This window comes from Lynx rufus, unplaced genomic scaffold, assembly GCF_022079265.1.
Source record: "Lynx rufus isolate CCGP_SWC_20201006 ecotype Redwood Valley unplaced genomic scaffold, mLynRuf1.p SCAF_2, whole genome shotgun sequence".
NCBI lineage: Eukaryota > Metazoa > Chordata > Mammalia > Carnivora > Felidae > Lynx > Lynx rufus.
The window spans coordinates 29,360,053-29,374,887 of record NW_025814834.1 but is presented as its reverse complement, the minus strand read 5'-3'; the positions used below and the strand labels follow the sequence as shown (position 1 = coordinate 29,374,887).

The following is a 14,835-nucleotide window of genomic DNA, read 5'->3' as shown; positions in this document are numbered from 1 at the left end:
AACAAGGGAATATGGAAAATCAGCAAACTAGGGGCTCTGCGGGTTCCCAGATGCTGTCATGGGTGCAAGAGCGATTCTATAGCTGCCCTACCATCTGGCCCAGCGCACTCCTGTCAGATTGCGTTTTGCAGTGTCCTCTGATGAAGTTATGCAGCACAGCGCGGCAAGCTGTGACAGAATACAGCGTGGCAAATGAATGAGTATCCCAGGTGATTCACTACCAGCTCTGCTTCCTAAAGGCTTTTTTTTTTTTTTTTTTTTTTGGCTTTCCTGCTGGTGGGAGAAAACTCAAGAAAGGAAGAAATCGCTTGACGTCTCAGGCTCAAAGCTATGAAGAGAGTAGTTTTAGATGCTTAAAGAAATAATAATACAAGCTACATATGGTCTTGTTCATGGAAGCAATTTGGGAAACACGTGTTGCTTTAAACGATTCTTATTTTTGCTTAGCCAGATCAATACGTGTCAGCACATCAATGTGTCTGCTGAGACAGAATGCAAAAACCTATCTTTCAGCTGTGCATCATCTCTAGTGCGGTGATCCAGAAAGAGAGATTTTTGGCCGGTGGTCCTCAGGGCTTCCAGCAAGCAGCTTCCGCCTGGGAGCCTGTTAGACACGCGTGTTCTCAGACCCCAGCCCAGACCTACTGAGTCACAAACTCTGGGGGTGGAGCGTGGCACTTTAACAAAGGCTCCAGGGGATTCTGGTGACACTAAACTCGGGAGGCATCCCTTTAGGGAGAGAACGTCGGGCTTTGAACGGGTTATCTACCTCTTCGTATGAAGCTTATTACAATGAGGGCTTCGATTTGGGGACCCCAAAGATGATTTGACTCATCCATATGTCGTTTTAGATAAATCACTTGAGATATGACCGAAGTTTACGTAAAGCAAGTGAAGTTAACACTCTACATTTCAGGTAGCAGAATAGGGCTGAAACTCGATTCAGCAATAAAAATGTCACGAGCCAGTCCTGGGCCTACCTTGGCATTCAGAAATATTGGTAGAAAGGGTCACTGGTGTCCCCATACCCATTTATCAAATACTTATATAGTGACAGCTGTGAGACCTTTCCCCCAACTTTGGGCCCCCATAATACTGTGAACTTACCCCTGACATTAAAATAGGTACAAGGATGTCATTTTAACAGTAAACAAGAAAATATACAAAAACAAGACAAGCTATATGTGAATAGCAATTTAAAGTGTAATTATATGGAGAACAAATCTTTTGTTAAATTACTTTTGGTGCTTTGGGGACAAGAGACTAAACTCTCTTCCATACGTTATGAATTTCTGTTTGAAAAAAAAAAAGAAAGAATATCTTTTCAATCACCCACTAGTTTCTTTTTCAGCCAGATGCCAAACGTCTACTGTTCTGTAACTCAGAGGTCTGAAAATACAGCATCTGTGCCTAATTTTTTTTTTACAGACTGTGCTCAGAACCTCGACAATAGTACTCACCTTGTTCATCTGGATCCATTTCAGGAATTTCTTAGAATGGCAGTTGGTAAGAGGACCCCTGGAACTGGAAATAAACCCATATTTTAAGCAGAAAGGTTTTGCAGTGGAAGGGGAAAGGGGGGGAAAACAAAAAGACCGCTAAGCAAAGCCATTTCCCCTGTGAAGCAATGAGTAAAAGGTGTTCAGAGAGCCTGTGTACTCTCCTTGGAGAATAAAAATAAGGACTATAGGGGTAGAGGCTTCTTATACTGGCCACGCCTGTAGGGATTCGGAGCTGTACCTCAGAAATTGAGAACAGCTTCTGAGACTAATATGTGAATACTTAGAACTTTTGAGGCATTATAATTTTAGCAGGAGACTAGATTCTCATTTCAAGAAAATGCAAATTTACTTGAATTTTTAAGGACAAAATTTGAAGCTCTCAATGCTTAAGCTTCTAGCAGTTCTATACTAAATAATCGATGTATTAAATTTCTGATAAATACTATCCATTTGAACACCTTATCACAAATATGCATATATGAGTATTGAACACAGATTTCAATTGATGTTTTATTTTAAAGAGAGTAGTCAATTAGCTACCTGCTGTTTCATGTTGCAACTATTGTTCAGACTACATATAAATATAAATATAAATATAAATATATATATATATATATCTTTGAACTTACAACAAAAAGAATAGGTTAATGGATTATGCTATAAGAAACCTTACACAGTTCTAAGAAAAAAACCCATTTTTAAAAAAAATTTTTTTTTAACGTTTATTTATTTTTGAGACAGAGAGAGACAGAGCATGAACGGGGGAGGGTCAGAGAGAGGCAGACACAGAATCTGAAACAGGCTCCAGGCTCTGAGCTGTCAGCACAGAGCCCGACGCGGGGCTCGAACTTACGGACCGCGAGATCATGACCTGAGCCGAAGTTGGCCGCCTAACCGACTGAGCCACCCAGGCTCCCCAAAAACCCATTTTTTAACATAAGCAGTTGAGAACTGTTTTTTAAAGTTACATGACAATTGGGGTGCCTGGGTGGCTCAGTTGGTTGAGCGTCCCACTTTGGCTCAGGTCATGATCTCCCGGTTCGTGGGTTTGAGCCCCGTGTTGGATCTGTGCTGATGGCTCAGAGCCTGGAGCCTGCTTTGGATTCTGTGTCTCCCTCTCTCTCTCTGACCCTCCCCCACTTACATACGCTCTGTCTCTGTCTCAAAAATAAATAAACATAAAAAAGAATTTAAAGTTGCGTGACAATTAAATTTAAATAGCACTTTCCTCCTCTTCTAATGAATGAGTTATTTAATGGCACAGTTTTGCAAACAAAAATTGATTGCATAAGTTATTTAAAATGACAGCGATAGTGATCATCCCTGACTTGCCCCAAACTAGGAAAGTTCCAAATATATTCAAGTAAGATTTGTTTTCAAAAGTTCTAGCAAGGGCAATCAGATTAGAACTCCTTGGGGGCATACAACTGCTCCCTTGAGCTCTTCCTAAAGCCCCCAGGTAGGTGAGAAGGCTTCAGCCTCCTGTACCATCAACAGTACAGCTGGAGATGAAATTGATCCACCTTCCCGTCTGCTCCTTACCTTTCGGACTTTATGGAAGAAGCAGTTTAGCAAACAGTCCGTATAGGTTACTCGGCAGTTTTGAAAGAGAGAAAAGCTGAGTCATAACAGATTTCCAGACGTGGCATTCCTACGGAGAGCTGATGTCTTGTTCTGACTGCGCAGCAATTGCCTGTAAAACAATGACATTGAGGTTGCACGCTTTTTAAGGCCTCACAAAAGTGCATTCATTAGTAATAAAGATCTTGAATAATTTAAGGCTACTCTACATCTCTGTTTCAATGGCTATTTCTGCATTACTTTCATGCGTAGGAGAGGCAAGTAAAGCGTCTTCTGGGTGCTATGGAGAGCAGAGGTTGCCGTAGAGATTATGAACCAGTAAAAAAGCCTCCACATCCCAGCTAATGGCCACCTTACTGGCCATCCCAGATAAGAGTGACCTGGGAATGAAATCTAATTCATTTGATTAACTCTTTTATAAATTCAGAGGTATTGCTACACAGTTTAAAAGTCACCAAATATAACGCAGGTCTTCAAAATGGGAATGATTTGTCACAAGTACACATTTCCTCTGAAGTTTTGAGTAGCACCTGAAAATGTCTTTACTTTTTAAGAAATTCAGATGAAAAATAAACCTGTTGGAATCCTAACACGGTTTTATAAATTTTTAAAAAATGACGTCTCAGGAACCAAATGTATTAGAACTTTACTAATGTTTTCAGACTGCCGGGGAAGTAAAGAGCTGATTTTAACATGCCTTTCAAAAGGGTTAGAACCCAAAACGTGGGTATATTACTTTATGAGTATATTACTTCTCTGCCCTGAAGAGCCAGAATGTCTGGGAGTCCATGGTCCCAACCGAGGCACTCAAAACAATTATGACAAGTGGTCATGAATCCACTCCAGAATATCTCATTGTAAAAATCAGTTTTCAAAAGTGTGATATCCAAGGATAGTCAATGTATTCCTGTCTTTTTGAAAAGTATTAGTGTCACACTATTGGTTTCTTAAACTCAAACTTGGGACGTTTTAAAGAATGAAAAATGGGGGCGCCTGGGTGGCTCAGTTGGTTAAGCCTCCAACTTTGGCTCAGGTCATGATCTCACGATTTGGTTCAGGAATATGAGCCCCGCATCAGGCTCTGCACTGTCAGAGATTCTCTGTCTCCCTCTCTCTCTACCCCTCCCTCACTCATGCTCTCTCCCTCCTTCTCTCTCTCTCTCCCTCAAAAATAAATGAACATTAAAAAAAAAGAATAAAATTGACTCTGTGTTTAAAAAAATAAAGAATGAAAAACTGATTAACAATGGGGCTCACGTGGATCAAGAGGAGGGAAAAAATCAACCCGCCATTTGCCTTTTCGTAGATAAATTACATTGATTTTTCTGGGAACAGATAAGACAATGTGGGAAGAGAGTAAGTTTCTCTCACGTGAAATCTCTGTCTTTTGCGTGTTGTAGACTCAAAGCTGAAATCGTACTTACGAGGTTCATGTTCCACTATGTCTGGATCGAGGAATATAGTATCAGAGGTATTGGTGATAGAGGGATGTTTTACTAAATGCTGCACTGTTGAGATCTGAGCAGCCCTCTGGTGTTGATTAATTATGTGGCTCAAGAATCATAGCGCCACCACCAACAACAAAAAAATGTCCAAAGTTCCAGTCAAAATGACATCATTGAACAGACAAGTATTTAAGTACATACAAATGAACCACGGTTTGTCGGAAAGTAACGTAAGCACGTGAGCATGAGCAACTGATAGTCTGAGCTGCAAGGCTGGCTTGTTTGGGACAGGCTGAGGGCTCCCAGGACTGTTTTGGTTTCACTTACTTCTGGAAAGGTTTAGTTAACTGTTGCACCTCCCGGTTCAGGCTCAGGTAGACTTGGTCACAGTAAGATTTTTTTCTTTTTCATAGGATGTTTTGGGTTATAAATCAAAGCCAGTTACTGTGATTGTACTACACCATAGATCCTCAGCGAGGGGGCATTTTTCGCTGGCATATGACAGTAGGTCCCGTAAATCGTAATGTATAATTGATATTCTTTGCCTCCTGAAACGGAGCAGCGCCACCCTGAGGAAGCAGGGAGGCAGAGGGTTCAAACTTCCCGCACAATCCCAGCATGCCCTGGTTTGGACATAGCAGGCTGCACACCGACCAGAGACTGGGTGACCATTGCTTATTGCGCACGGGGACTGATTTTTGAGGCAGCCAGGGTTCTGTTCACCCTCTATCTGACAGCTTTTTGCACATACATGCGAAGACTCTAACTCCCAAGAGAGAAAGAAGGGGCTTGACACCTTGCACCCTAACATGTGTACGTAGTCCCTTACGTAAATCGCAGGATGGCTTTGTACACATATTTACATACGCATGAACAACTTCAAGGAAAAATTGTTACGAAAATCGACTCAGATTAGAATGGAGAAAAGGGAACACTTTGTGTGCCGTTGGTAGGGATGTGAATTGGTACTGCCATTACGGAAAACAATACGGAGATCTCTCAGAAACATTAAAAATAGATCTGCCATATGATCCGGCAATCCTACTTCTGGGTATATACCCAGAGGAAATAAAATCAGTATCTCAAAGAGATAGCTGCACTCATATGTTCATTGCAGCATTACTCACAGTCACCAAGATATAGAAACAACCTAAGTGTTGATTAGTGGAATGAGTATAGACTTTGTGGTATGTATATACAATAGAGTTTTATTCAGCCTTCAAAAAGAAGGAAATCCTGCCCTTTGCGACGAGAAGGATGAACTTGGAGGATATTGTGCTAAGTGAGGTAAGCCAGGCACAAAGACAAATACCACCCAATCTCACTTACATGCGGGCTTTTTTGAAAAACAAGAAGAAAAGTTGACCTCATAGTTACAGAGAGTAGAATGGTGTTTTCCAGAGATGGGTGGGGGTGGGTAGAAGGGGAGACACTGATCACAGGCTGCAAACTCATCCTTTAGGCTTCGCTGAGGTCTTTCACGACACCCCCCCATCTCAACTGGCTTCAATACGTCACTCTACTTGATTCATAGCTTATAAGCAAGCACAAACTGTGGTCATCTTGGTTTTTTATATTAACTGGTTAACTGGCTTATTATTTTTCTTCTCTAATAGAAAGCAAGCTCCTCAAAGGCGGGAACAAGAGCCCTTTTCTTTTGTCTGTCCCTGTGTGACATTATGATTTATAATAAGTAATATATATGTGGTCTTTGTCTTCCTGGCATATAGAGCTGTTAAAACCCTTGAGATTTCCTAAGGGATGAGAGGGTTAACATACCTTTTGTTATGCAAACAAGGCGATTATTGGCCCCTTCTAAAAGAGGGGACTGGTTGCCAGGGGAACCAAATTTTAAGTCTTTACCCCTGGTTTGGTGGGGGGCGGGGAGAGGAGCTAGAGATGGAATTAATCACCAATGGCCAGTGATTTAATCACTCATTCCTATGCAACGAAGCCTCCAGAAAATCCCAACATGGTGGGGTTCGGAGAGCTCATGGATTGGTGAACACGTGGAGATCTGGGGTGAGTGGTGCACTGGACAGAGTGCAGAAGCTTGGTGCCCTTTCCACATACCCTGCCCTATGTACCCCTTCCATCTGGCTCCTGAGTTACATATCCTTTTGTAATAAACTGGTAATCTGGTAGGTAAAATGTTTCTCTGAATTCTGTGAGCCCCTCTAGCAAATTAATTGAACCCAGGGAGAGGGTTGTTGTGACCTCTGATCTGTAAGCTGGTTGGTCAGAAGCACAGGTGACAACTTGATTGGTACCTAAGTGGGGTGGTGGCGGGGGGGGGGGGGCAGTCTTGTAAGACAGCTCTTCACCTGTGAGATCTGATCTTATCTCCAGGTAGATAGTGTCAGAATTGAGCTAAATTGTAGAACACCCAGCTGGAGTAGGAGTCTTGCTCTGTGCTGAGGAAACCCCTCAGCTCAGAACTGGGAGCAGAATTATGCTTTGTGTCCTCAGTGCTTGCTTCCCGCACTGCATCACCTATCATAAGCACTCAGGAAAAAATAAATCAAGAGAGACTGGCACCAAGCAGAAAGAGGGCACCCTGCCCATCTCAACCAGCCTGTATCGTATATGGCTTTCTTATGGAGATGAAAGTTAGAGTTTCAGGCTATCCGATTTCCAAAACATCTGAATCCTTTTCCTTGTTCTAAGACTTCGGATTGTTACCTTGCCTCCATCTAGCTTGCACAGGAAGCGAACTCACTGTCAGAGCTACGGACATCTGGTATCCTTGGTAGTTCTATTTTGACTCTAAGATTTATAAAGTGGCATTCTTGTTCCATCATCAGTCTTGTTCTCGCTTATGTGAAGGTCACTACTGGTGCCTGCAAACTATACCTCTAACCCTGCAAAGATGAAGCATAGGCTTTGGTGGTGGATTCTACCGAGGTAATGTCACCCTTGTAGTAACCTTCCCACCTCCTTAGACACTCACTGGTTTTCCTTTTCTTTCATACTTCAAAAAATTAATAATGAATATTGTCAGAATTTAGAAGACAGGGATCAAAAACATCCTGGGGGGTGGGGAGGGAAGGGAAAAAAACCATCCAAAAGGTATCCTCCATCAACACAGCATCAGCAGGTAAGACTACAGGGGTTTCTCCATAGATCATACATTCAATATGACAATATCCACTTCACAGTGTAAGCAGGTGCTAAAATTGTATTCAATTTACAATTCCAGTAGGAAAGGCACAATGTGGCAAAAAAATTTTTGGGGGGGGGGATCGTAAGAAAGTGCAATAATGAAGACAAACTTTTGATAACAGTCTTGATCTACTTTTCCACATAGGAGACTTCTCCACTCAGAAATTAAGGTTTCTTTCTTCTCTCTTGTTCATCCACTAGAGCAATGTGTCCTCATTTGCTGCATATTACATATACGCAAAGGGGGGAGTTTAAAACAAAGACCCGTAAAGATATCTTTTTTATAATTTTTTTTCAACGTTTATTTATTTTTCGGACAGAGAGAGACAGATCATGAATGGGGGAGGGGCAGAGAGAGAGGGAGACACAGAATCGGAAACAGGCTCCAGGCTCTGAGCCATCAGCCTAGAGCCTGACGCGGGGCTCGAACTCACGAACCGCGAGATCGTGACCTGGCTGAAGTCGGACGCTTAACCGACTGCGCCACCCAGGCGCCCCGGTATCTTAAATGTCCAGTCACTCTCACCGCACCAACTCAGGTTGAAGACAAGGCGTCAGAACACTTGAGCGGTCATAAAATAGGAAAATAGAAATGATGGCTACAAAAATAAAAATAAACGAGGCAGACCAATGAAAGCTTTCACACCCATGACTTACCTGTTTCAACTTCGTAGCCTTCATGAAATACTCAAAACAATCTTCATAATTACTTGGCTTAAGTCGTACCAAGGACATTTTCGTGCAAATTAGTCTGTGAACCTATAAGAAACATGCCTTCCCATGAGTTTCTTCAAGAATGAAAACCCAGTTTTTCAACAGGGTAGGCACACGTGAACCAAATTAAGTCAGCTGAGGGTCCTCTTCTGGTGGCTCAGGAAGGAAGCATCTGGAAAGCATAGGAAGTATGTTTGGGGCTCCAACTGAACTGTATTTCGATAAAGCAGCAACACACACTGACTCCCTAAGGACTAAAATCAGGCCAGGGGCATTTGGGTGGCTCAGTCGGTGAAGCATCCGACTCTTGGTTTCAGCTCAGGTCATGATCTCATGGTTTGTGAGTTCAAGCCCCACATCGGGCTCCATGCTGACAGTGCAGAGCCTGCTTGGGATTCTCTCTCTCCCTCTCTCTCTCTGCCCGCTCACGCTGTCTCTCTCTGTCTCTCTCAAAAATAAATAAACTTAGAAAAATTTTAAATCATCCTATTTAAGGTTCCAAGGTTGAAGGAATTTTGAAATTCTACCACCTTAGTTAAAAAAAAAAAAAGATGGGTGCAGTGTTGGGGGTTATACAAAAAAAGACTCTAAAGATGACCGATCTTGTCCATGGATGCGCATATAGTCAGTCACCAGGGAAGTATATAGTACCCCCCCCATCCCCAGCCCCCAATTAGGCTAACAGTTGTCTTTTCCATTCCGGGTCAGTAAGTTCCAGCTTGAAATAAGGGAACAGTCTTTGGAAACAGTTGCTCTAGGTTGTACAAAGGTTTTTATGCATACAGTTTGTTAAAAGTAACAAAGCTACTTTGCAAGACCTGCTTCTTTCCAAAAAAAAAAAAAAAAAAAAATCTAGTCTGTTTTTGTTGTGGTTTGTATTTTTTCATTTTGGGGTGTTATTTTTTTGTATGTTTTTCAATATTTTTCCAATTTTTTTTATTTTTTCAATTTTTTTCAATTTTATTATTATTATTATTATTATTATTATTATTATTTTATTTATTTATTTTTTTGCCAAGCAACATAACATTTGATTGTAAGCCTTGCCTGAGGCTGTGATCGCAACTGTAAAAACATCATTTGCACATCAGTAAGAAAACACACAGGAAGGGATGGGTTCTTTTAAAAAGGAAAAATAAAAAGGAAAAGGAAGTACAGTTCTAGCCGGGTCATTCTCCCGGCCCTTCTGCTTCAACAAGGGTTCTCCTAGAGCATAGAGGCCTGCAATCCTGTTTTCTTCCGAAAGTGAGGGAACTGGGGTTTGGGAAGGCTGTCCGCAGCGCCCGGGGTTTCCACTTGGACGCTGATAGCCGACTGGGAGCCACCCATCGTGGAGACATTGGTGTTGTCCCCAAGGCAGCAAGCCCCATTGTGGGCCGGGATGCCACCACTCCGGATCACAGAGATTTCATTGGTCATCACGGCCAGACCTCCCCCGAGCACGGTGCTGTACTGGCTCCAGACGACAGGGCCCACGTTCCATGCGGGGGTCAGGGTTTCCTTGGGAAACCTCTCGGGGACTCTCTTCTCATCAGTTCCTAACAGAGGCCGGGTGTCCTGGATGGCCAGCCTCCTTCCCCCCGGGGCGTGCCGAGCTGCTGTTGGCCCCATGCGTCCTATGTGCACCTTCAGGTTGCCTTTGATGGTACAAGATCGCCCGCGAATGTTCCACACGAAAGGCTTCTCCCCGGTGTGCGTCCGCTCGTGAACCTGAAGAGTGCTCGCCGAGAAGGTCTTCCCGCGCTGCGCTGTGCGCGGCCTGTCACCAGGGCCTGCCCGGCTAACGAAGGTGTGATGCGTGGGGACGCGGTCGCGGGTCCAACACGGGCACCAGGAACTTCAACTGTGACCGAGTTGGCTGGGCTCGGGTAAACGTGGAGGCGGACTGCCCCGACACTTGTGCCTGCTGAGGACGGGCCGGTCTTTGGGTTGGACCTCCGCCGGGGACACGTTCGGTGGCTTCCCCTTCCCTTTCTTGGACAGGGCCCACGCCACAGTGGAGAAAGGGCTCTGGAAGAGCGCAGAGCCCGGGGCCCCGCCCCAACATATTTGGGACTTGATAGTTTCTTTGCCGATTAGCCGTTTGACTGGAAATATTAAGCAGCATAGATGAACCTGAGGTTTGGAAACAATGACACCCTGCTGATACAGTCTTGGGAATTACTTACATATAGATGGCTTGTAAAGTCATGGGACTGGTTAGGATCACTAATAGATGAGTGTAGGTAGAGAAGACAACCGAGGGCAGGTCCTCAGAGTCTCTCCACCCTTGTGAAGGGATAAGAGGAAGAGTCAGCAAAGGATACTGAGGAAAAAGTGAGGTGCTTCATGGAGATTACACAGGAAGAAAGCCAAGAGAGAGTCATGCCCTGAAGGCAAGTGAAAGGTACCAGAGAGAGGTAAATTATCAACCATGTCAGATACCGCTGATAGGTCAAGTCAGCACGGGGACTGAGAGCTCACAATGGGTAGTTGTTGGGCACCGAGGATGAAAACTTGCCTGGTAGCATTACTTGAGTGTGACCGTTGCATGTTGTTCTTGAGCAAGACACATTCCAGTTTGTGGCCACTGTCCCAGGGATAGGTAGCACACCTGTGAGAAGGGAGGAGACTGCGTGCATTCTGCAAAAACCTTGCTTATGGACCCTTTGTACAGAAATCACTCTTCTTTGTACCAGTGAAGGGAGAAAGTGGTGGTCAGATGTGTCTGTGGGCTCATAGTTTCTGCCCGGAGGAAATTAATGTGAAGGATGCAGCAAGCACTTACTCCTGGGAGGGTTACTGGTTTAGCTTCCAGTAGCTCAGCCATAAGCCTGAATAACGTTTCTGTGTCCTCTGCAGAATGAGTGAACGTTCGGCTCTGGGCCAAGGCAATTTTAGAGTTAAACATGTTTGTGTTAAGGCCAGCAAAGGAGCAAATGACAGTTATGTGGGATGTTATCCCCCGCTTGTACCTGGTAGGGAGTACAGAGGGAGGAAAAAGGCTCTTTAACCTCTTTCTAGGTGTTGACATCCCACAATTTTTTTCTCTCTGAGATAAAAAGAAAGAAAGAAGGATTTGGTCAAGAGAGGGAAGGCCACCCACTGTGTGAGACCCAAAGAGGCTTCAATGAGGTCAGGTTTGGGGACACTCCAGGCAGGGCAAATGGTATAAGTAAAAGCAGGCAGGCCACAAACCTAAGGCTCACAGGATCGTGGCGGACCAGTTTGGAGAGCATCAAGGAGACCTAGAACAATTTACTGGTGAGTATGGAGAGGAATCCTGTGGTCAGAAAATGAAATTCAGACTCAACTGTCTGGGGTGTAGGTGAGTGGAGGGAACTGGGGATATGGCTGACTTAGGATGTGACTGTCTGTAGGCTAGGCAGTGTCCGTCCAAGTGTGCTTCCCCAGATCAGCAGCATCACCTGAGAATTTGCTAAAAATGCAAATTCTTAGGCTCTACCTGAGACCTACTGAATCAGAGACTCTGGAGGCAAAGCCCAGCAATCTGTTTAAAAAGATGATTATGATACATGCTAATGTTGGAAAACACAGGTCTAGGACCAAACGAGGCATTTACTAACTGGGATTAGGAAGAATATTACAAATATAGGAGTCAATAAAGGTTTTGAGCTTGGCTGAGTGGGAGAAGTCAGTTGTTTAAATTATATAAATCCATTTCTTATTCGTTCCTCTGAGACAAATAGTAAATTGAAAGATATTTCTCTATCAGGTTACATAGCTGTTGGCCGTAAGTGTATATGGTCATATATATATGTATATATTCATTGGCTAACAACTAACAGGGGCCTAAGCCATAAAGTTGTTCATTGTTCATTTGACAGAAATTCTGAAGTTGGCCCAGAGTTGGTTCAGAGGCTCTTTTAATTCATCAAGGTCTCAGTCCCAGGTGCCAGGCTTTTTCTCTTTCCACACAACCACCTTCCTGGTGGCACCATACTGGTGATGTGTCTCCTCATGGCCACAAAATGGCTGCCCAAGCTGCAAGCATTCTATCCTGATAGAAGAGCAAATTTTTAAGCAGGAAGGAAGTAGGTGGAAGCCCAAGTGCTTTCTTTCCATATGCCGTTTATTCATCTCCAACCCTGTCTGCCTCCCACACACCTCCAGAAGACTTCTTATTGTGTCAATGCACAAAACTGGATCCCATGCCTGCCCCCGGACCAATCACCAGGACGTGAGAGTAGATGACATCTAGCAAGATGCATCCCTAGGGTTGGGCCTTTGTACATCCCAATTAAATTGGAGTTCTGTTAGTCAAGGTAATGGGGACAGGGCTGTAGGGGGAGCAAGTAACAGTGCTTGCTGTAGTTATAAGAACATATACACTTAACCTATATTTCTGGGACCAATAATTACTTTATTCACATAATGCCTCTGTTTGAGTAATATTCTAAATTTTCTACTGAATATTTCTCCCACATGACTTTATCAGGACAGTTGTAATAACATAGAGAAATCATTTTTATAACCTCCTATTAAAGTTACTTCTAATGGGAAAACCAGACTTGAGATTTCCCAAGTTGGCCGACCATACCTATCAGGCTACTGTGACAGCTAGTGCCTTAGCTGAAACAAAACAAAACTCTCTGAGAGATGTTTTCGGAATGGTCCCGGCATTATTGTCAAACAAATAGCAAACGCTAATATTTTCCTTCTGGTGTAATTCCATATCTTCTATCAATCTGGGACAAATGTGTGATACTATGTGTAATGATTAATATCACTTTGGTCTGTGCTCCGATGGGAGCCTATCCTAGAATATCCTGGTCATCCTATAGTGTTTCAAACATATAATAGCTTATGTTCATGCTAGAAAGAATAGCCTGCTGGAGATGGGACTGGATGTGTCCTACAGCATCTCTAAAAAGGAGAAACTGTGCCCTGTCTCTCTATAGCCCCTTGTAGATGTCCACCTATTAGAGGAGCAGCTGAATATCTGAATGGTCAGGGCTTCACCCACTGGAAAGCCTATCACTAAGGGGCAGGACCACTGCCTTGAAAGGTGATGGATCTTCATGGTTATATTCTCTATTCCAGGTTTTCTGGCTGGTTCCTGTTGATAAGTGAATAGCATACCTGATTCAAGGAGAATGGAATAGGAAGCCTTACTTAGGTTTCTTGGTCTGAGCCACATTTTCCAATCTAGTGTGGTTTTCCCATAAAGAAGCCCTGTATATTGAGGAATAGCCACCACATACCGGCCTCGTGATGCGTAGAGCACCACGTGACTTCCCATCCAGTTATTGTTCTTTGTGGTCACACTGCTTCGGTTGAGAATAGCACAAGGAGAGGCAGGGGAAATGGTAGGATCAGGGAACGACACCTCACCCAATGTCAACGTTGACAGACATTAAGTTTTCTTTACAATAACATCAAATGAGGTGCTGACTTTGGAAACAAGCTGAAGTTGGTCACAGCCTTGAATCATAAGGGTGTAGAAGCAATGAAGAAGTATCCAAAATTTCCCTGAATTTTCAGAAAGTAATTTGTACTGTAAGATCTATTGAAACTACACGGAAAGCACAGATATCAGCAGTTTCTAACATGACTCCTGGGCTTTCAAAAGCTCCTAATTGGCATTTGTAAAGGGTTCTATTAGCTTGAAAATATATGAGCATATTGGTTTGACTACTACTGCTTTAATAAAGACTGTAATTTTTACTTAAACCATGCAATTATATGGTAAAAATATTAGGCTTTCCTTTCAACATTCTATTTATTTTCAGTGTCAAGAAACAGAAACCCATTCAATCTAAGTTAAAGTAAAAGTGCGATTTATTGTAAATATAATTATCCCAAGCAAACCCAAGGAGAAAGGATACACAGCCAGACCTAATGAAGGTGGTGAACCTGACTAGCTCTGAAGACCTCACAGCAGAAATGTGTGGCCTTCTCTAGTTTATTGTCATTACCACCATCCAGACACCAAGTTACTTATCCATTTTTCTCAGTGCAAATTTTTGGACACAGAGAGAAAAAATCTAGTTGGTTCTCTCTGAGTAAAGTATGTTTATTCTGGTACAATCAGATGAAGCCAAAGGTGGTGAGACCAGCTGAGCAAACATGGCTGCTTATGTCCATGACTTAGGTGTGGCCTGTGGGAGGAAGCAGATTCTCCTAGAAGGATATATGGGCAAGGATGCAATGACTGACAACTGTATTTTAATGTGGTTTACAAAATAGCAACTGACACCGAACTGTATGAGAAAATGGGACAGTAAGGAAACCTATGGGTGGATTCGGGTAACACAAAATGACTGGACTCACTTTTTCGTGGGTGTGTGCTGTCACTGTCGTTGTCTAGCATAACATCATCTAAGATGAAAGCCAATCTTTTCAAATTATTCTTCCCTAAATACAGACGTTCATGGGTCTTTCCGTATTTATTACATTACTAAAGAACTTTACAGTTGGTCTAATATGCT

General features: G+C 43.1%; 1 protein-coding gene across 1 annotated transcript in view; it reads right to left on the bottom strand.

Moving 5' to 3' along the window:
* DYTN (dystrotelin) overlaps nt 1–1,479 on the bottom strand; it is a 54,210-nt gene extending 52,731 nt beyond the window's left edge. Inside the window, exon 1 of the mRNA XM_047083384.1 lies at nt 1,461–1,479. Coding sequence (XP_046939340.1) covers nt 1,461–1,479 — 19 coding nt within the window. The remainder of the gene's footprint in view (nt 1–1,460) is intronic.
* Nucleotides 1,480–14,835: the final 13,356 nt, after the last annotated feature.